This window comes from Erpetoichthys calabaricus, chromosome 17, assembly GCF_900747795.2.
Source record: "Erpetoichthys calabaricus chromosome 17, fErpCal1.3, whole genome shotgun sequence".
Lineage (NCBI taxonomy): Eukaryota > Metazoa > Chordata > Cladistia > Polypteriformes > Polypteridae > Erpetoichthys > Erpetoichthys calabaricus.
In genome coordinates, this window is record NC_041410.2 from 28,843,124 (window position 1) to 28,866,046 (window position 22,923).

The following is a 22,923-nucleotide window of genomic DNA, read 5'->3' on the forward strand; positions in this document are numbered from 1 at the left end:
ACGGAGCAGCCAAGTGTTCAGACCTCGAATGTTTGGAGAGTCGGGTTAGGGTTGGAAAAAAAGGTTTGGATGTAATATACTTCACAGCACACGAAGGACTAAACGTATTTGTTATTTGAGAAGTATTCCTGACGCGTTTCCAGGATTACGTGTTAAAACACAAGTAATCCTACGCAGTTGAGCGCGCTCGTTGACACCAATCAATCCAGAAAGTGACGGGGCGAACATGCAAAACCAATGCCGACCCTGGCGCTGTGAGGAAGGAATGCTAGCTCTCGCTATCATCTGGCTATTTTAAAATATATACACTAAACTTGCTATACTTTAAAGTGATTAAAACTAACTGTATGCCTATAACTTTTGTTCAGTTCTTGACAATTGATTGCAAGCGAGACACTTGTTCTGTCTGTCAATAGCTGTCACCGAACGACTGAAATACTCGCCTGCACGATGATAACGAGAGCAGCAGGCAAGATGTTTGCAAAGTAACGAGATAATTGTTGCCTTTTGTAAAATAACGCAATACATTTAATTATTAGTATTAGTATTATTATTATTATTATTATGCGTGGAGGTAATAATATTCCGTAATCCGATCTGCGCAGAGACTGGCAGAACTGTGAATCCTGCAGCAAGATGGCGATGTTAGCAACAATGATAACCCATCTAGACTCGAGCTGTGATGTCTATGGTGCCAGCTGCAATTTGCCCGCTGAATTGACTTCGTCAGGGGAGGCGTGGCTTCCGAGGATGGTTTTTGTACGCGAGGCGTGATTGAGGCATTGGGCAGTGAACTTTGATAACTAAAAATAAAATGTCTGGATACGCGTGGAGGTCAACGGTAAGTGAAGATGGACCGTTACTATCGGTTAAGTGTTTGCAAGGACGCGGTTAACAATTCAGGCGTCTCGCACGTGAGGTTACTGGAAAAGCGTGGCTCCGATCGAGCTGAGCCTTCATGTAGCAGGCCAAGACGGCGCTCTTGGAGAGGATGCCGGGCAGATCCTGCGTGGGAGCTGCGGGCACTGGCTATCTGCCATGAAAAAAACCGCATGAAACAGTCTCCAGGAGCCGTCACTTCTGAATTCGGGCAGCGTTTTAAGGCGCCTTTCCAAGGTCATATAGGTGGCCACTAGTAACGGGAACGATGCTTGTGATTTGCAGGTAGCCTTGACAGGTTTCCAATATAAGTCTGTAAACAGAAACTTGAAGGGGTACATTCTTATGTATATGTGTGTGTGTGTATATATATATATATATATATATATATATATATATATATATATATATATATATATATATATATAATGTGTTGGTTGTCTTTTGTACGTTATGTAGCAATATCATAAGTCTGATATTCATGAGGTAATCGTTATATAGCATTCTGTCATTACGCTAACAGTCAATACATATCAAACGGACAGTCCGCATTTTATTTAGTGATGTACTTCTTAGAAACGTAACTCATAATGTAGAAATCCAAGTGTCAGGCGTGTGTGAGGAACCCCGAGATTTACCTCGGCTATTGATCTTCATTAATTACATAACCGTAGACAGGCGGTAGGCTGGCGTCCGTCTAGTCGGAGACCCCACGGTCACTGATTCTCAAATCGAAGGCCGGCAGCACGAAGGCAGGTTTGAAAATCAGGAGAACTGAATTTCCAAAATCTAGCGGGGGACCCTTGACAGATGCCACCTCTTCTCCACCCAGTATTTTTCAAGATGGCCAAGATTTTGATGAGGGCAGCCAACAACGATTGAGAACCACAATAGACGGTTTTACCTTATTTGACTAAAGAGCATGTTTCGTGAATAATTATTAACATTTTCTACACCTTTAGTTTATTCTTTTGTAATGTTCCACATCATGACAAATTTGTAATGTTGAAACAAGAGTAGCAAATATAATACCCTCTGCTTAATATGTCCTTTGGGTTGTTTTTACACAGCTGATTACTTTTGTTACAATATTATTGTGACTATTTTTTTGTTTTTGTTTAATTATAGTTCGCTCTACAGTCAATATGGAGTTTGTTTGGCCTCCCATTGTGTACATAGATTTTCCTTTTGGAACCATTTTTGTGCTATTTCCTAAATAAATGTAGGGTGGGTTAATTGGTGACAGTATTTTGACTCCACTAGAAATTGCGGTTGTGTGAGCGATTGAGTGCGTGATGTACTGATCCCCTCTCAACTACTGCTTTTTAGATTTGAATACGCAGTGGGAGGTCTGAGAATTGAACATATACCTTTATAAGAAGGATTATGGAGTTGTAGTGGAGTCTTGAAAATCAACTTCCCGACAGTGTTCAGAAGCCATTAAGAAGGCAAATAGAATGTTTGGTTATATAGCGCCTTGATGTGTGGAGTACAAGTCACAGGAGGTTCTGCTCAAGCTTTATAACACACTGGTGAGGCCTCATCAGGAGTACTGGGTGCAGTTTTGGTCTCCAGGCTACAAAAAGGACAAAGCAGCACTAGAAAAGGTCCAGAGAAGAGCGACAGGGCTGAGTCCAGGACTACAGGAAGTATTAGAGGGGTTTAGGCAAAATGAAATTAAGAGGTGACTTGGAGTATTTAAAATGATTAAAGGAATTAGTACAGTAGATTGAGACTGTTACTTTAAAATGAGTTCAACCCTAACACAGACAGACATGTTAATGGTAAATTTCGCACAAACATTAGGAGGTTTTTCTTCACACAAAGAAGCATAGATACATGGAATATGATACCAAGTAGAGTGGTAAACAGTAGGACTTTAGGGACATTCAGAACTCAACTTCATGTTATTTTGGACGAATTAAGTGGAGAAGATTGGGAGCTCATTTGGGCTGAATGGCCTGTTCTCGTCAAAGTGTCCCTAACACTCTTGTGTTCTGCCTTGCTCAAGATGCTGCTGGACTAGCTGTCAGTCCTGTTCAGCAATACAGTCATATGAAAAAGTTTGGGAACCCCTCTTAATTATTTGGATTTTTGTTTATCATTGGCTGAGCTTTCAAAGTTGCAGTTTCCTTTTAATATCTGACATGCCTTATGGAAGCAGTAGTATTTCAGCAGTGACATTAAGTTTATTGGATTAACAGAAAATATGCAATATGCATAACAAAATTAGACAGGTGCATAAATTTGGGCACCCCAACAGAGATATGACATCAATACTTAGTTGAGCCTCTTTTTGCAAATATAACAGCCTCTAGACGCCTCCTCTAGCCTTTGATGAGTGTCTGGATTCTGGATGGAGGTATTTTTGACCATTCTTCCATACAAATTCTCTCCAGTTCAGTTAAATTTGATGGCTGCCGAACAGTAGGTAGCAGGTGTTTTTCTTGGAATGCGGTGTTCTTCTTCCGCCATGCGAAGCGCTTTTTGTTATGACCAAGTAACTCAATTTTTGTCTCATCAGTCCAAAGCACTTTGTTCCAAAATTAATTTGGCTTGTCTGAATGAGCATTGGCATACAACAAGCGACTCTGTTTGTGGTGTGAGTGCAGAAAGGGCTTCTTTGTCATCACCCTGCTATACAGATGTTCTTTGTGCAAATTGCTCTGAATTGTAGAACGATGTACAGATACACCATCTGCAGCAAGATGTTCTTGCAGGTCTTTGGAGGTGATCTGTGGGTTGTCTGTAACCATTCTCACAATCCTGCTCATATGTCACTCCTGTATTTTTCTTGGCCTGCCAGACCTGCTGGGTTTAACAGCAACTGTGCCTGTGGCCTTCCATTTCCTGATTCCATTCCTTACAGTTGAAACTGACAGTTTAAACCTCTGAGAAAGCTTTTTGTAGCCTTCCCCTAAACCAGGGGTATCGAACTCCGGGCCTGGAGGGCCGCAGAGGCTACAGGTTTTAGTTCTAGCCCTTTTCCTAATCAGTGACCAGTTTTCACTGCTAATTAACTCCTTTTCCCTTCATTTCAATTGCCCTGTTTTTAAGGATTCGGTCCTTTGAATTGATTTGTTTCTTCATTAAATGGCAGCCAAACAGAAATGAGACGTGAAACGAGCCAACAGATGACCAGCAAAACTGGGATTTCAAACCAATTTCACTCCAAACAGTTTCTTAATGAGAAGCTGATTCTTGCTGTTAATTAAGCCCGTTATTTAATTCAATGGCTTGTTGCTGCTCTCATTCTGTCATAGCAGATATCTCCAAATTGTTGATTTTTCCGTTTTTTCAAAGAACATTGATCTCTCAGGTCACCAAAATATTTTGGCAACCTTACCGAGACCTTTGCCTTTATTTATTTTCAGATATTGTGTGGTGGGCACAGGTGAGCTGGTCATATGGTGGCTTGTTTGATGTCTCATTATTGTTTGGCTACTAATTAAGGAAAAAGAGACAATTAAGGGGTCTGAGTCAAGTTAATTAAAACTAAAGCAAAAGAAATTAATTAGCAGTAAAAACGGCTCACTAATGAAGAAGATGGTTAGAATGAAAACATGCAACCACTGCGGCCCTTGAGGACCGGAGTCCGACACCTGTGCCCTAAACCATAAGACTGAACAATCTTTGTTTTCAGATCTTTTGAGAGTTGCTTTGAGGATCCCATGCTGTCACTCATCAGAGGAGAGTCAAAGGGAAGGAAGCACAACTTGCAATTGACCACCTTAAATACCTTTATATCTCATGATTGGACACACCTGTCTATGAAGTTCAAGGCTTAATGAGCTAATCCAACCAATTTGGTGTTGCAAGTAATCAGCACTGAGCAGTGACAGGCATTCAAATCAGCAAAATTACAAAGGGACCCAAATTTTTGCACAGCCAGTTTTTCACATTTGATTTAATTTCCTACAACTAAATACTGCTTCACTAAAAATCTTCGTTTGGAAAACACCGCAGTACTCGGATACAATACATTTTATTTTTGTATAGCCCAAAATCACACAAGAAATGCCACAATGAGCTTTAACAGACCCTGTCTCTTGACAGCCCCCCAGCCTTGACTCTCTAAGAAGACCAGGAAAAACTCCCAAAAAAACCCTTGTAGGGAAAAAATGGAAGAAACCTTTGGAAAGGCAGTCCGAAGAGAGACCCCTTTCCAGGTAGGTTGGGCATACAGTGGGTGTCAAAAAGAAGGGGGTGAATACAATACAGTACAATACACAGAACGGAACAAATCCTCAATACACTATAAAAATAAAAATTTTACAAGTATGGACCAGATCGGGATCGGTTTGCAGCCGAGTGTGAAGCGGCTGGGATGGGAATCAGCACCTCCAAATCCGAGACCATGGTCCTCAGCCAGAAAAGGTTGGAGTGCCCTCTCAGGGTTGGTAGCGAGATCCTGCCTCAAGTGGAGGAGTTCAAGTATCTCGGGGTCTTGTTCACGAGTGAGGGAAGAATGGAGCGTGAGATCGACAGGCGGATCGGTGCGGTATCCGCAGTGATGCGGGCTCTGCATCGGTCTGTCATGGTGAGAAAGGAGCTGAGCCATAAGGCAAAGCTCTCAATTTACCGGTCGATCTATGTTCCTACCCTCACCTATGGTCATGAGCTATGGGTAGTGACCGAAAGAACGAGATCGCGAATACAAGCGGCTGAAATGAGTTTCCTCCGCAGGGTGTCTGGGCTTTCCCTTAAAGATAGGGTGAGAAGCTTAGTCATCCGGGAGGGGCTCAGAGTAGAGCCGCTGCTCCTCCTCATCGAGAGGAGTCAGATGAGGTGGCTCGGGCATCTGATCAGGATGCCTCCTGGACGCCTCCCTGGTGAGGTGTTCCGGGCACGTCCAACTGGGAGGAGGCCCTGGGGAAGACCCAGGACACGCTGGAGGGACTATGTCTCCCGGCTGGCCTGGGAACGCCTCGGGATTCTCCCGGAAGAGCTAGAAGAAGTGGCCGGGGAGAGGGAAGTCTGGGCATCTCTGCTCAAGCTGCTGCCCCCGCGACCCAACCTCGGATAAGCGGAAGAGGATGGATGGATGGACCAGAATTTAACAGTAGATGATATCACATAATATGATTTGGATATTAGATGTTCCTAGGAAATGAAAGACATACCACTGTTATCTTTTTTGTTAAAAGTAAATTATTATGCAAGCTGAGAGGGGTTCCCAAACTTTTTCATATGACTGTATATGGATGGAGTTTTGTTTGCTTTCAAATTGGCAATTTTTAATTAAACTGTACTGGCCATCATGCTCATTTCTGCGCAGGTAAAGAAACCTAAAATATCAACAGTGTGTCATTGGTCACAATTTGTTTTGGTCAAGCATAGTTAAAGAAAGAACTCCTGCCACTCTTTACATGTACTGCCAAACCAGCATGTTTAAGGTGAAGCTAACAGTAATTATTCCTCAACGCCCATACGTCTGACTACATAATTGTAGCGTTCTTCTTGCTATTACGCTGCTAACCCATGTTTACATGGTGTTAGAATTAGAATCAGTTTTGTAAATGTACATCTTACAGAAGTACTGTACGCTACAAATCAGAATCTGAAAGGTTGCAAAAATGTTTTCATATATTAATAAATCTATTTTTATTATTTATGTATTTATTTTTTTACTTGTTTTATTCTGTACAAGGTCACAAGGAGCCAGTAGCAACAGTTGGGGTGATGATAAATTATCTTGTAATGGTTACGCTTGTACACAACCCCACTCTCTCTTCTCAGTTGAAAATCCGTACTGTGGTATACTGTAGAATAGAAAGTGTTGATAGTTTTGTAAATTTGGTTGTATAACAATAAGAGTGTAACATTTAACTCCACACTTAGTGACTAGTATTTTTTGAAAGTCCTCCTAAGTTGATCAGCGTATTCGTATTTCTTTAGCTGCCACTGCAGATGCTGAAATGATCTCCGTAGCAGAATCAAGGTGTTTGTACATTTACTTCCATAGAGTCTTGTTACTTTTGTTAGGGTAGTAGTCTTTAATCGTTTCCTTTGCTGTTCTGTTTGCTTTTTATGTTTCTAAAGAGTCTAAAATAACTTTAAAATAAACTAAGGGGCTTTACCCCCCTGCTCGCTTCATTTGCCAACCCCCACTCAGCATGCGTTATGCGCCAGCCACTATGTGTCCCTGCTGTTCACGTTGTGAAGAGGGAGGGCTGAACACACCCCAAGGTGACGCGGTCGCACCTCCGACACCCCCTCTTAAACGGTGATACAATGGGAAACAAATTCAGTTTTTTTTGTTTTTTTTTTACCTCCTCTTTGCTCAATCAGCTGCTGGCTTACTGCTGCTGTGGCACATGATCTGCATCTCGCATGGCGCATTTTTGTCATATTACCTATGTCCATATAGTCGATCTCTTTTCGCTTTTACCTTTTCATCAATATTGCATTGAATTTTGATTCCGTGTTTAGAATTACATCGTGACAACACAACGTATAACTGCCCGTGAGTGAATATCGTTTCTTTTTCTCTCTACAAGAAATGTGTCTGACAATAGCAGTCACACACATGAGAAATGATTTCTCTTGCGGGATTTCACTTTCACCAAACAACAAATCTTTTAGTGCTCGCAAATGCGCCTCTTCATTGGGAAGAAACACTTTTTTTTTCTCCCTAATGGCAACATGATTATACAATCCAAAAGTCTCAGACTTAAAGTTTAAATCCAAACAATATATTCAATCTCTTTTCGCTGTTCTATTATTTCACAGAGTAATAATTTCCGTTTGTTTGCGCTAATGCGATCTTTACTATCCTTTTTTTTGTGACTTTCGAATTTTCATACTTCCATTATCTGTAACCTGCTCTGCATGTGTACCATGCCAACGTTTTTGAATTCTTTATGACGTTCTACTTTGTCATCTACTCTTTCTGTTATTTCTGGCGTGGTTAAATCTCTTGGCACAAAGACTCGTCTCGCAGGACGAAAAAGTATCTGTCTGAGAAAATCGTGTCTCATCTCCTTCCAAGATTTTTTTTTATAGTAGAGAGAAATGCATCATTATAATAAGATGTAGAAGGTGTTATTATTTGACTATAGAAGCAAGAATTCCGTAGGACGTTTAGCGTATGGTAAGCAAACCTGAAATTGTCAAAAAGAATCTTCACCTTCCTTGGATTACATTTACTGAACTCTATTCCCCATACAGAGTTGAAGGAAGCCATTAGAAATCTGATTAGGAAGCAGACCCGATTGAAGCGCCTGTCCATTGCAGGTCACACTAATGCATACTGCCGCAGTCACTCACATCATACCTGTTAAGAACTGCCAGTCAGATTTTTTTGGTCCGTGGGATGAAATCAAGAGAAAGCCCCTTAGAATACTGGATAAATGTGCACAGACTAAAATCTGAAATGAAACTGAACTCTCAAGTCCATGCCACCGACTAAAGGTCTGTCTGTGTTGCTATACACCATATTTTTACTGTTTTTTCAAATATCTTGTGGTGTTTGCTTGGAACACTTTGTGCAATGTATTGTGCTGCATGATATTTCACATATACGGCTTTTGCAAATGCTATGTGTGAGATTCTAGTTGGAATCAAACCAGAACTGCTCTTTTAAGGACATCTCATATTTCTCCAGTACACAGAGTTCCACACGTGAATTAACAAAATTGTCATCCTGAAATCAATCTGGATGACCAAACTTGCCCTGACAGCTGTCTGCGCATCTCCACACTTTTCAGCATTGACTCTTCATGTGATGAAAGCAACACAAACAAAACATTTTTGAAGTTAATCAAGTAGTGATCTCTTTTCTGATAACATCTAATAGCAAATGTGTTTATTTTTGTATAGTGCAGGTTCAGAGCACTATTTGATCATTTGTATTATGAATTTTTTTTAGTAAAAATGTATACTAAAAGCCATAATTTAGTATAATTAGCCAATATAATAAGTGTATAATATGCTAGAAAACAATACACAACTGTAATTTTGTCCGTATCTTCAGTGTACGCACACCCCTGTTACTTACACTTCAGATAATGAGAGTACAAGTAATACTTTTCTCTTTTTTTAATGATGCCGTTCCTAATAGAAAAACCCCTTAACCAAGCCATCGGGTGTTTCTAGTTTTATTGAAAAGGCAGCATTGTATGTCTTAGATGAAAGATTTTATAAAATTACATTCCTATCTTGAACATTTAAGGAATCTTCTGCATGAATCACTCTTTCGTCTAAATAGCACAGCACTTAGAAAGATAAACTCTCAATGCAGAGTGCCACTCCTTAAATGTATCTTCTAAATTGTCTTCTAAAATCCATGTTCAAATATAGAGCGCACACTTTTTATGAAGAAATCATTTCCTTTCTGAGTTTATTTTTAATTTAGAACAGACATATATTTTTTAGTGAATATTTGCCCTTCATTGATGCCATAATTTGTCCATCTGTCTGCAAACCTTTGCTGAGAACATAACCTAATGTGTCCGGGGAGGCAAAGTGAACATCTCATGGTTGGCCGGGGTTGTTGCTAATGACAGATTCTGTCTGGTGAAGCAATTAAAAGTTGGCAAAATTCTCTTTGATGTTACTTATTGCATAACATGTTATTTTTTATTTCAGTGAATGCCAAAGCTACTCCTCAGCAATTCTTTTTAAAGGAAAAATGTAGTATGTTGAATATAGATAGATAATTCTGGCAACCATCTATCTATCTAGTTCGCCAACCCCCAGGCAACCACTATACGCTAGCCATTTCGCGGCTCAGTTTAAACAGATTGTTATTTTCATGGGAATTGTTACATATGCATAATAGAACTATTTTACATTACAGCGAGTAACTAACCATAGTAAAACGTAATAAATTAAAAGAAAATTATGTTTCATGTTGCATTAGAGGTATTCGTTGCATTATACATTTTCATTCTGTTTGGCTTTGAAATTAACACACAAATACTTTTTAAACTTACACTTTTACTGTAAATCTTCAGTAAAAAAAAATTTTGAAATAACTTTTCTTCAAGATCGCTTTAAATTTTGATTCCGTGTTTGGAGTTACATTGTGACTAACCCTAACCCGTGAGTGAATTTCATTTCTTTCTCTCTAATAAATAAATTGACTTTTTCGAATGTTTGTCCCTGTGATTTGTTAATTGTCATAGCAAACGCTATTCTAACGGGAAACTGTAAACATTTTAATACGAATGGCATATCGAGATCTTCTTTGGTGTCTAATGTTATCCCCTAAAGATGTACTTCATTACCTTTCTTGTCGCCTGTTAAAATTTTACATGTCAGAATTGTTCGACCAATTTTGAATACAACAAATCGTCTCCTATTGCATAGCCCATCACTTAGACATAAATTCCGCAACAACATTACGATACATCCTTCTTTCAACAGTAATTCGGCCTGTGGAAAACCAGATGGTGTTAACGGTTAGATGTTCTTCGGGATTATTGTAAATTGATGTTTTCATCTTCCACACCATCTCACCAACTGTTTCATAGTCTATTGATACGCATTTAAACAATTAGCAGTGTAACCGATCGGCAATTTTCACGTTAATTCGTTCAACTTCATTGTTTCTCGGTGCTAGAATTGCCCATGTACTCATTTCTTCTGTTGATAACCCTTCGGGATGAAATTCTTCATTAAGATTTGGACATAATAAGTCTTCTTTTATTGGGAACTTAAAGTGAGGAAAACGTCAAAATTTATAAGAGCTGAGAGCACAGGAACTGTGTCTGTCTGTCGAAGGCATTCACACGAACGAGAGGCGAGAGGACCGTGGGTGTGAGCCGTTAACCTGAAATGGTTGAGAGGAGGGCAGGACTTGAAAAAATCTCTTGGCAATAGTTGTCTCATCTCAAGATTTTCTTTTATAATAATATATATAATTTAACTTATGCTAAGTGAATGTTGAACATTTTTCATTAATTTTGCCAACAATTTTTTGTTTCAGATATAGTTGTTCATGTGTTACTTTTTAACAACAAACCTAATTTTTAGTGAGTTAAATGTACATTTTGCCATTTTTAAAAGGGTTGCATCTCATGGACGGTTTCTGTGCTTTGTATGATGAGCGTGTAAGCACAAGGTGACTCCGTGGCCTACACAAGTTAGTGCAGCTAAGATATCTTAATAGTTCATTCTGTTGAAATGCTGAATTTTTTATTCATATTTCCCAAACTGCAATATAATCCATATAAATGTTATGTTTTGTTCACTATAGGTGTCTCGTGCACTGTCAGTTTTTAAGAGCCAGACAACAGTCACAAGGAATTATGGCAGCGTGGTATGTACTCAGTTTTTTTTCTTTGGCATGACAAACACTGTACACCTTATTCTGTCCTTGTATGATTGTTACTGATCACACATTTTTGGTTGGGAGTCTGTAATTATTGTGTACATCTTTTTTTAAATTCTACACTGCAATAATTTGTGCATGCGCAGGTAGTGGACATCAGGGACAGAGACTGCCTGACATTACACACACACACACACACACACACGTGTTTCATTGCAGCTTAGAAGATGTCCCTCTCACAGAGTGATGGGAGGTCTTCATGAACCTCCTCAAGATGAGATGGCTTCTTTGTGATCTGAAGGCCTCTGGTTTGCATCTGGCCGCAGCACAATGCAAGAAGCTGAACAGAGGCACCCACCCAGTGTTTCTTTAGACATCAGTGTCTCATAATGGGCATATACTTTACATCTACAGTGCACGTAGTGAAGTACACCATCAGTGTGTTGGGCAACCTCAGTATGATCTGCAAGTACCAGGAGAAAAATACCACTCCAAATTTGTCCTATTGTGGAATTCAGAGCTGTTGAATAAAGGCTCATTATCTAAATTCTTGCTTTTCAATTCAGCTCAGTTTTCTTGAATAATTTTTCTCATAATTTTATTTTAGTGGAGCAGAGTGGTGGCTCTGAGGCTAGGGATCTGCACTGGCAATCAGAAGGTTGCCAGTTCGAATCCCGAAAATACCAAAAGGGACTCTGCTCTGTTGGGCCCTTGAGCAAGGCCCTTAACCTGCAATTGCTGAATTGGCATTCCAGCCACCATAAAAAACTTCACACCATTCCATTCCATGTGAACTGGTATGGTGCTGAGGTGTCACCCTTTGCATTGCTACACTCGGGTCCTAATCTGGATCCTGAGTTGGTTTGTCATGTGGTGGGTGCCGCAATGCGCTGTATCAGTGTGTGCTCCTAACCTGTCTATCTCTCTTTATTTTAGATAAAGACCATCACATTAATCCCGGGTGATGGCATTGGGCCTGAAATTTCCAGTGCAGTAATGAAGATTTTCGACGCTGCAAAGGTATGCACAGATTAGTACAATGGAAACTGTTTAATTCTTTTGACAGCTAACAGAAGTTTTCCATCCTGTCTGATAGTTTTCTGCTTTATGGTATACTGCTTGTTAGAAACTCGTGTTGCTGTGTGAACAAACAACCTAAAGTCGAGCCAAAGTATTAAGAGGTAACTGGTGTCCTTCTCCGCTGTATAAGAAGTGGTTTGTGCCATCTTACTTATAAAAATGTATTAAAGAGGAAAGGTGCTTAAATACTTAAAGTGTGTTAATTGCATTGATTTAATCAAAATTTGCCATATATTCAAATGTTTCATAAACTTTAAACACACACGGACCAATGGCTTTCAATCACAGCAGCACATACAGTCGCCAGTCTTAGAACTCTTTGATTTTCTGGGTCAGGTCGCATACAATTTAAACCTACATTACGTTTTTCATCACCTGAGCTTGGTTAATATCAATGCAAATCAAGCTGCCCTGTCTTTTCTGATTTAGCAGCATTCAGTCCAGGGCCAAATGAAGAATAAACTTGCCTAATAACTTAAATGTATGTGAAGGTATGAAATTATATTTTTGTTCCGTTTAAAATTGCCATTGATATTTACACAGTTAAAAGTTAATATACACATGTAACAGATATTTAGTATTTGTTGTGTTTCATCTTTTTTTTCTTTTTTTTTTTCCTCCTTTATTCAAGGTTCCAGTTCACTGGGAAGAGCGAAATGTAACTGCTATTAAAGGGCCTGGAGGAAAGTGGATGATTCCTCCAGAAGCTAAAGAGTCGATGGATAAAAGCAAGATAGGACTGAAAGGTACCAGTTCTTGTTATTTTCTTGGAGACAGACAGACTTGAGCACTTTAGTTCTGTTTTCAGAGTCGGAATTATTGTAGTATAACTAGCCAGGGCAGAATAAAATATAAATACATATGCTGTAGAAATAGAGGTCACTTAAAATAAAAAGTAGTTGAAGTTGGGTGCCTGAAATAGTCTTGACCTGTTATACAAATGTCAAACTTTAGATAGTGAGCGCTAATAACCACTTACTAGACTAGGTGGTCGATTAGACGCAATGGTGGTGCAGAAAGCGACTAATATGGTTAATGGCACAGCTTCCTAAATGCTTGCCTTAATCAAACGTGTTTTCTGTTCAGTACAGATACTTACAATTACGAATACTTGTGCCTAAAATGAGCATAATTCACTGAGCCAGGAGAACTGAGCTCTGCATGTCTGTGAACATACCTCATAAGATGGCCCTGGAGTGTATGGAACACAAAACCAACAATGGAGTGGTTTTCCAAGTGACAATATAACATATATTTGACATAAATAGCACTTTAGTTGGCTACAGTTTGGGTAGAATATCTAGATAACCAGAACTATAGCTGTCTTCTGCAGGTAGAGCACCACAGGTAGCTATGATCGCATTTCGCAGTCGGGTTAGTAGAGTTGATATAAAAAGAGTCGACCTGTGTACTGTTAGGTGTTTTTTCCCCATTTGTTTGGTCATTGAGACTTAACTACAGTGCCCGCTTATAGGGTACGGTGATGTACACCTTTGTGTGTAGCAGGGGTGGGCAAAGTCGTTCATGGAGGGCTGCAGTGGCTGTGGATTTTTGTTCCAACCCAGTTGCTTAATAGGCACTTATTGCTCAAGTAACACTTCTGCTTAATTTTCGTTGTCTTGCTCGTTAAGATTTTGTACCCTTATTGCTTATTTTAGTCGTAAACAGCTGTATTCTTGTTTTTTAATTGCTCCTTATTAGCAATAAGATGCAAATGACAAAAGAAACCAGCAGTTCTCTGTTTAGCTTGTTTCCATTTACAACCGTGTGTATTTATCGTACTGTTTGGTTTAAGTAAACCAAAGGAAAGTGAAGAGAAAAAAGTGAAGGACTGAGAATTACTCATCTGTTTTTAGACTTCAAATCATTTGGATAATATCCTTACAAAGGAAAAAAAATAAGATATGAGAATGACTTGACATTGCAGAGTTAAATCACTAACAAGCCATTAAATTAAATTATTGGCAACAATTGTCTTCTAATTAAGCAACTGGTCGGAAGAAAAACCTGCAGCCACTGCGGCCCTCCCCTGGTATGTAGGATTGTCAGAAAGTAAATTGTTTTGATAATAGCACTTGGTCGCTCACCACTCTCCTAAAAGTTGAAACACATTGGCTGCTGAGTAATGATGTTGCCTCTTATTTAACTTCATGTGGTTTCTTGTGGACCTTTTTTTAATTCAGTTTTGTGTATCATGTCCTGAGCCCTGGCTCGGTGAATTCTGTTTCTTTACAGGGAAATAAAGCAATATATATTTATGGTAATTGGTGTGTGTTGAAGTGTCCTCTAGGTCTACTGGCATTTGTGCTAAATACAGTATGGTTAGTGTAGCATCAGTGTCGTACACTTCAACCGATTACAGCTGGCTATAGAGCCTCCCCTCTGGAAATGACTGGCATTTTTTGCCATTGTTTGCACAAACAGTTCCATGGCTCCAGGGCTATGCAGACAGAGCTAAGAGATTTACATAACATCTAATTTAAGATGAACGGGAAGAAGTGGCACACGGCTGCTTATCTGCTGTTTCATTATTTCAACAGTCATTTTTATTCAGCCTTTGTAGGTCTCATCCCAGTTTATTTTAACATTTAATTTGCAGGTTTTTTTTTTTTTTTTCCCCTCCTCAATTTCCTAGGTCCTTTAAAAACTCCAATTGCAGCCGGACACCCTTCCATGAATCTGCTGCTGCGTAAGACATTTGATCTTTATGCGAATGTTCGACCCTGTGTGTCCATCGAGGGCTACAAAACAGCTTACAGTGATGTGGACCTTGTTACAATTCGAGAGAACACAGAAGGAGAGTACAGTGGAATTGAGCATGTGGTATGCATCATCCGAACGGTCAACCTTTTTTTTTTTTTTTTTTTTTTTTTTTTTTTTTTTATTAAAATACTAGGGGGCTTCACTCGAAAACCCTCTCAACTGCCTGCGCTACGCAACGTAGTGAAGAGGGGGGCTGGACGCACCCCAAGGAGACGCGGTCGCTCCTCCAAAACCCCCTTTTAAACAGTGATACAATGGGAAACATAGTTTTTTTTTTTTTTTTTTTTACCTCCTCTTTGCTCAATCAGCTGCTGGCTTGCTGCTGCTGCTGCCGCTGCCGTGTGATCTGCATCTTGTGCGACGCTTTGAACATTTAAAAGCCTGTACAGCAGCTGTCCTTTAGTCTCACTGCCTTGTCTCTCTTCTCCCCCAGACATCCTCAAACACTGTTATTTCACCGAGTTATATTTTCCATTTGTTTGCGCTAATGCGGTCTTTACTATCATTTTTTTGAGACTTTTGAATTTACCTACTTCCATTATCTCTAACCTGCTCTGCATGTGTTTCGCGCCAACGTGTGTGAATTCTTTACGACGTTCTTCTTTGTCATCTACTCTTTGTCTTTGTTGTTAAATCTCTTTGCACAAAGTCTCGTCTCGCGGGACGTGAAAGTGTCTTTTGTCTTCCTGAACAGGTCTCGTCCCATCCCAAGTTTTGTTTTTATATAATAGAGAGATATATTGCGCTCTGTGTCTCTTCTCTTTCATAACAGCCTGATGGGTTTCAAAGAGACAGGTCACATGCTTCAGTTCTCCATGGAGACCAGTAGTGTAATTCAAGTCTTAAGTGCAATTTTAAAAACTTCATCATTTTCCATCTTGCTACTTACTGATGAAAATTTGCAGCCTTCACTAAATCTTTTTTATGTGGGGTCCTTCATTGAGCACATCATTCTAAATGAATCAAGGGGTTTAGCCTCAAAAACACTGCTCAGCTATTGATAATCCATGACCAGTAGCCATTATGTCATATAGGTGGCAACAGGACACCCACATTCAAACTGTGCTTTATTAACTCCTGCACTGTGCTCTGTGACACACTGGAGTGTGCGTAGGGTTTTTTGCGCTACTGTTTATGGGATATGCAAGTCTCATGCGGTGACATTTAAAAATTTGACTTTTTTAATTTAAGTTTTCAAGTCTTAGAAGTCTGTTTTGAAATGGCTGCCATTCAGCAAACACAATAAAGGTAAAACAAAGTAGAACGAGGCCTGGCCTTAAGGGAGACTAACTGCCTCTCACTCTCCCCTTCTTTTGCAGATCGTTGACGGTGTTGTGCAGAGCATTAAACTGATTACTGAAGATGCCAGCCGGCGCATCGCAGAGTTTGCTTTTGAATATGCCAGAAGTAATCAGAGAAGCACGGTGACGGCTGTGCACAAAGCTAACATTATGTAAGAAGCCCTCTAAATCTATAACTTAATTATTTTTGTTAACTTCATGGAAAACTTCATAGCTCTTATCTACGATTGTGTTCGTCTGGACCAGAGTCATCTTATTTCATGGCCAAGTTGTTTTATAACTCCTAAATATTTTTTCCTTTTCACCAGGCGTATGTCTGATGGTCTTTTCTTGAAAAAATGTAGAGAAGTAGCAGAAAATTACAAAGATATCAAATTTACAGAAATGTATCTGGATACTGTTTGTTTGAACGTAAGTTTAAATGTCTCCCTCCATTTCAGTTTTTTTTTGCAAAGGCCTACTTGGGTATATTTTGACAAATTTTTTTTTGTGGTATGCAGGGTCAAATTTATTGCCTTTTAGTTTTTGGATCCTGTTTAGCTTGAGCAGTGTTTTAAGAAATACATAATCAAGCATTACGTTGGCCATTTGTAATTATTTCAGAGGTACTCTTAGTCTAAACATGCAGTTATCAGAATACCCGCTGATGCCCGTCACTTATATTTTGACAGATGGTGCAGGAGCCAACGCAGTTTGATGTGCTGGTCATGCCTAATTTGTATGGCGATATTCTCAGGTTTGTAAATTGCAGTTTTCTGCTTTCCTTGTTGAGGTTCCACTTTGGATAATATTTCTTTTTTTAGCTATTTTTTTTACTTTTGAAATGCTGGAATAATGTACTTCACAAAATACCGCTGCACCCTACCTTTGTACACCAGATGATGAGAGTCAAGCATTGTATTGAAGAGAAATGCAAAATGAAAGTAAGTAAAATTAGAATTGTTGGCTTCCAAGAAGAGTGTGTCGTCATGCAAGCTCAATTTACCACACAAGCGAAAACAGAATAATACACCAGGGGTCCTGATGTGATGACAGAGACTGTAACGGACATGTCTCTGCAGTCAATGATCGTTGCACCCCATTTTTCTCCACTTATGTTTACCCAATGGCACTGCGTTCCAGCAGCCAGCACTTGCAGCATGAATACAGACCTTTTCTATTGAGGATGACAGTTGCTGCACACCTTTTATCTGCTTTGTCTGCTTTAAAGTACATGAAAATAAATAACCACAAAGTCACTCAAACTGAGAGGAGAGAACAATGAAGCTCTACATATCTAAGATGGACAGGGGCGTAACTTTTGGAATTAAGTGTCCTGGTGCCAGGATGACTTTTCTAAGAATTAAAGGCAGGCAACACTTCTGAGAGTTCCAACAGAACGTTATTTTCTTCTGGATTGCCATTCAATAGTGTCACAACATCTAGTGTGGCCACCTCCTAGCTGTCTGTCTTTGTGTTTCCTTCTACAAGCCATAGATATGGTCCTGCGTAGATTTAGTAACCCTGAATTAGCCTGGTTTGAGTATGCACTACGATGAACTGGTGACTACAGGGGGGTTTCCTTCTGCTTAGACTCTGTTTACCACATCCATGTGCTGGAAAACCTGGCTTAGAAAATAAAATGGAGAGCGTGCTGTTTGAGGGATGTCATGAGGCAGGCAGTAGCAGGCAGGCCCTTGGCTGATCCTTTTCTATTATTTCTCCAAAAAGTGCTTCGTTTTACACTGTGTAATATTTTCTTTGCACTAGCAGTACCAGCACTTTAACTTTGAACTTTGTTGTAAAATTATTGCCAATAATCATCTTGGGACTTTCATTCTGCAGTTGGCCTCTTCTACAGGGGTGTTTTGTTTTTCTTCCCCCAAACTCACTTAAACTCACCGCAGGTTCAGTCCTTGAAGTATCACTGTGGCTACAGGCTTTCAGTCCAATGAGTTTCACAAATCAGTGCGCCACGCTTATTTCTCATTAGCTGAAATACCCAGTGTTGCCCAGGAGGGAAATAAAGTGTTGTTTTTTTTAATTAAAAAAAAAACACTTTTAAAAATAAATTAACAAACAATGAAGACTCACTAATGTGCTTGTCTTGCGGTCTTGTATGTATGTTATCATCCAGTTGACACTCGGAACTGGCCAACTCTGTTTAATTTCAAAAGAAACAGGGGTGCGGTGGTGTTCAAACATAAAGGATGCTGGCAGTCACCCCCAGTTCACCCTCTGGTGGTCATTCAGAGGGTCAACTGGATGATAACATGCATACAAGACCGCAAGATCAGCCACCACCCTACCCAAAAGGGGGTGGGTTGGGGTTGATTTCACCCTTCAGTATTTTTAGTCGACCAATGAGAAACATGTGTACCAAGTTTCATGAAAATCGGAAGTGATGCTGGAACACATACATATATACATACACACACACTGACTTGTGTGTATATATATATATATATATATATATATATATATATATATATATATATATATATATATATATATATATAATAGATAGATAGATTAATCAAATTGTTTAGCTGGCCTTTTTTTTCCTTCATACTATGCAATTTAGAAAAGCACTTTAGTATGACATCTGCATTTAGTAGAAATTCAGAAATGTATAGTTTGTTATAGATTTAAACACTTAATTTTGTTTTGCCTTTTGTATTTCATTTCACTTTATTTCTGTGGAGTTTGCTCATTTAAATTGTATCCAGATCATGATAGTGATGATCAGTGCGGACACAGGTGCAAATGACACAATGTTAAAGTTCGAGCCACTACGTCAGCGTTACATTAATGTGTGTGCTAAGCTATCTATGTAATGTTAATGTCTGTATATGTGTGTCGGGTCACTTTCACTGTGGCTGCTCTGTTGAATGCGATCAAAAGAGGAAGCACTAGGTAAGGCAGATTGATGCACATGAGGATACTGAGAAAGGTCTCCTTCAAACAGGGGAAGTATTTGCAAGAACACAAGTGATGTTTTCACCCACGGTAGTGAGGAGGGCGCCTCTACCACTGGTGTTTGTCAAAAAGAGGACAGGAGCCGAGCAACTCGCCTAGAAATGACAGGGTCTGAGAAACGGGCATTACAGGAACGCGATCAGGAGAGGAAGAACCAACCAAGATAGCTGAGAAACACAAGGATACCAAAGAAAGGACAAATGCTGAGGGTACACATAAGGCAATAGAGATCTCAAATATTCTAAAAAGTATTAACTGTCTTTGACAGTTAACGTAGCTAGATAGGAATAAAAGGCTTAAGTTCAGTCTTGTTCACCTTTTGCTTTTGATTGAACTCCTATCATTATTAAACAAGCTGTTATTTCCCAGTGTCTGCCTTTTTTGTGTCAATCCAGAAATTGCAAAATGAGTTTGCTAAATTTTTCAGGAAATGTAGCAAGCAATTTGTGTGTGTGACATCATTTGTTATTCTTGCTTGTAGCGACTTTCCTCTAGTATTCATTGTCACCTGCATCAGTGCTGCTTAAGAAATAAAGACTATTTAAACAACTAGATCATTCAGAAGACTGCAACATTTATTTGTTAAAATTGTTGGAGTGAAAACCTGCAGCCACAGTGCTACCCCAAAATGTAGCTGGGAGCCCCTGACTTACAACAGACTAAGCTAATAGGAAACTGGAGTCCCAAACTGGGGCACAGTCCTCCTCCACACAAGAATGGACTTCCAGCCCTTTACACAAACACAGCCTTGTGCATTCGGGGCAATTTAGATGCCAACATAAGAATTGTGACATGCACTTCAGTTCATCAGACTCATGGTATTAACAATGGCTGCGGTCACTCTGAGTGTTTGATGTTTGCCTTGTAGTTCTTGGTGAGATGTAAACCTGTTGTCCAACATACTAAACAGGTGAGTTTTCCTCCCTTTAGCATTTCACATTTCCCAGATACCATAACTAATGAACAGAAAATCTTCACATACAGTCAGGGTTTAAATATTTTTTGGGGTGTTTTGAAGGTTATTTTTATCCTGATTTTTGTTTTTTTGGATAAATGACACAATGATGCCAGTACAGACAATTGCTATCAAGAGTTTTGTATTCTGTATTTGTCTGGTAAACACATGTCCCGCTTCCACTCTAATTTATGATGCATCTCTTCCAGTGACCTGTGTGCTGGTTTGATCGGTGGCCTTGGAGTGACACCTAGTGGAAACATTGGAGCTAACGGGGTAGCCATATTTGAATCTGTGAGTTGAAAAATGTGTTGCTTTTGTACAGTCTGCAAACTTGGTTGTTGTCATCTTGCCTTCCTTTTGACTTTCTTGCATCTGTTTATTATCATGTAGGTGCCTTGTCCAGATCACTAAAAGTGAAGCAGTCATTATGACTCAATTATTCAGTGTCCTATAGGATTATGTCAAAATAATGCAAAAGTAATGTTTGTAGTCGACAGAGGCTAAGATTAAAATAAGAAGGATCTGAATTAATGGTTAACCAAATTAAATTCTGATGGAAATGTTAATCAGAAGCGGCACGGTGGCGCAGTGGGTAGCAGTGCTGCCTCGCAGTTGGGAGGCCTGGGGACCTGGGTTCGCTTCCTGGGTCCTCCCTGCATGGAGTTTGCATGTTCTCCCCGTGTCTGTGTGGGTTTCCTCTGGGTGCTCTCGTTTCCTCCCACAGTCCAAAGACATGCTGGTTAGGTGGACTGGCGATTCTAAATTGGCCCTAGTGTGTGTTTGTGTGTGTCCTGCGGTGGGTTGGCACCCTGCCCGGGATTGGTTCCCTGCCTTGTGCCCTGTGTTGGCTGGGATTGGCTCCAGCAGACCCCCGTGACCCTGTGTTCGGATTCAGCGGGCTGGAAAATGGATGGATGGATGTTAATCAGATTAAACTACACAAATGGAGGTATTTAGGATATCTGACTTAGCTAAAAGAAGAATGAAGCACTGAAGCTTCTCTCATGGGAGAAAAAAAATGGAAGGTATCCCTGGTGGCTGAATCAGTCCACACAGAAAGCACCACAATAAAGGTCAGCAACTTTTAAGCAGGCCTCGGTCCTAATGCCTTTGCCATACTCTTGCCTCTCTTCTTTTTAGTGAACGTTTCATCGTGGCCTCTGAAGCCCACCAGTCTATTACCTACTAGGCTGATTTTCTACAGTGAATTCCTGTGACTGAGTGCCATTTGATTTTTAAGTGTGGTTAAAGTCTGTCTTACACTATTGTCATAATCTCAAGAACTTACTTCTGACATGACACTGAACACGTTCTGGCAATGCCTTCATTATAATTTTCATGCTGTGTCCTGTTAAAGCTGAGTGTTTGTTCTCCTCCCATTCTTGCGTAAAGGTTCATGGAACTGCTCCAGATATTGCCGGTAAGGACCTTGCCAATCCCACTGCTCTGCTCCTAAGTGCTGTAATGATGCTGCGCCATATGGGTCTTCATGAACAATCCAGAAAAATACAGACAGCTTGTTATGACACAATACAAGACAAGAAGGTGTTGTATCATCTGTGTTGTGTTTTCGTCTATGAACAATATGTGAATTAGGGTCTGAATAATACATCTGCATCTGTTCACAGGTTGTGACTAAAGACCTAGGAGGAAATGCAAAGTGCTCAGAATTTACTGATGAAATCTGCCGCAGGGTGCGAGACCTCTGAGCTGGAGTCGCGCTTTTTCCTCGCTGCTTATGACAAGTAAATTTCATTCTTGCACAATACTCCCGTTTCTCTGTGGTGGACCTACTGAATGTCCTCTGTCCTGAGCACAAACCACTGACTGTACCAAGTGGCTTTTTTAATTTTCTAGTTAATGCCTTTCTTTTTCATTTTTACATTCATTTTTTCATTATTTATTTTCTAAATATGCTGCTTATATAAGACTTGCCTTTTTCAAGAGTACTGCTGTGGACTGGATGGTGAATATAAACCAATTAAATGTGGGGCAGTAGTTTACTGCCAGCCTCTACTACTTCTATTGGCACTGGGCATCTCTTTGTCAAAATTCACTCACTTGATCTTTTCTGTAAGTTTTATAAGAACTCTGATCAACAGTTCATTATTTATTGTAAAATGTTAGTACACTCTGTGCTGCTTTCATGCATCTGGCCTTAAATTTTTAGAATACAGCAGACCTACGTACTCTCTGCTCAGGGAGTGCTTTGACTTTGTTGTTCTATACTAACTGTGAATGACCAAGTGCTTTTTTAACTTTAACATGATAAGCATGGATAGGAATTTTCTCTTGTCATCAACTGGCATGGCTATACCATCATCCCCTACAAATGTACTTCATGTCATTGCCGAAACATCCATTGAGTAAATGGCAGAGATGAGTCAAAGTTATGTCTTCACAATTATGGTATATATTAATTTGGCCAAAATGACTTCTGCCTCAATGCCCACATGTGTTGTTGATCGACCTGCCAAGTCAGTTTCTAACGTTGCCTGCTGTGCCCCACAGTAAGAATGCTTAACAGCTGATTTGTGCCAGGGCTTCAGAGTGTAGTACTGATAAAGGAAAGGAATTGCAAACAAAAAATTGGGGGTTTGGGGTTCAGGGGGAGTCCTGTCACCTCGCCAATAGAGAAAAGCTACTAGGGTTCAAAAACCATCCTGTCCTGTTGCTACTGGACAACTGTCATGGTGGTACATGTTGTT

The 22,923-nt window shown here is 39.8% G+C and overlaps 1 protein-coding gene across 1 annotated transcript; it reads left to right on the forward strand.

The window, feature by feature from the left end:
• Nucleotides 1-688: 688 nt before the first annotated feature.
• On the forward strand, nt 689-22,234 carry idh3a (isocitrate dehydrogenase (NAD(+)) 3 catalytic subunit alpha). The gene is made up of 11 exons (XM_028822522.2): nt 689-841; nt 11,081-11,143; nt 12,092-12,175; nt 12,867-12,981; nt 14,871-15,058; nt 16,318-16,451; nt 16,608-16,710; nt 16,971-17,035; nt 20,422-20,506; nt 21,608-21,760; nt 21,844-22,234. The coding sequence occupies exons 1-11, from the start codon at nt 815-817 to the stop codon at nt 21,922-21,924; spliced, it is 1,098 nt and encodes a 365-aa protein (XP_028678355.1). The 5' UTR covers nt 689-814; the 3' UTR covers nt 21,925-22,234.
• The last annotated feature ends 689 nt before the right edge of the window (nt 22,235-22,923 follow it).

What these genes read in the sequence shown, in the direction of transcription:
- idh3a (XM_028822522.2), top strand. Translation starts at nt 815, where the DNA reads ATGTCTGGATACGCGTGGAGGTCAACG. An exon ending in AGATTTTCGACGCTGCAAAG is followed by an intron (nt 12,176 to 12,866) that starts GTATGCACAGAT and finishes CCTTTATTCAAG; the next exon opens with GTTCCAGTTCACTGGGAAGA. An exon ending in GTGCACAAAGCTAACATTAT is followed by an intron (nt 16,452 to 16,607) that starts GTAAGAAGCCCT and finishes CCTTTTCACCAG; the next exon opens with GCGTATGTCTGATGGTCTTT.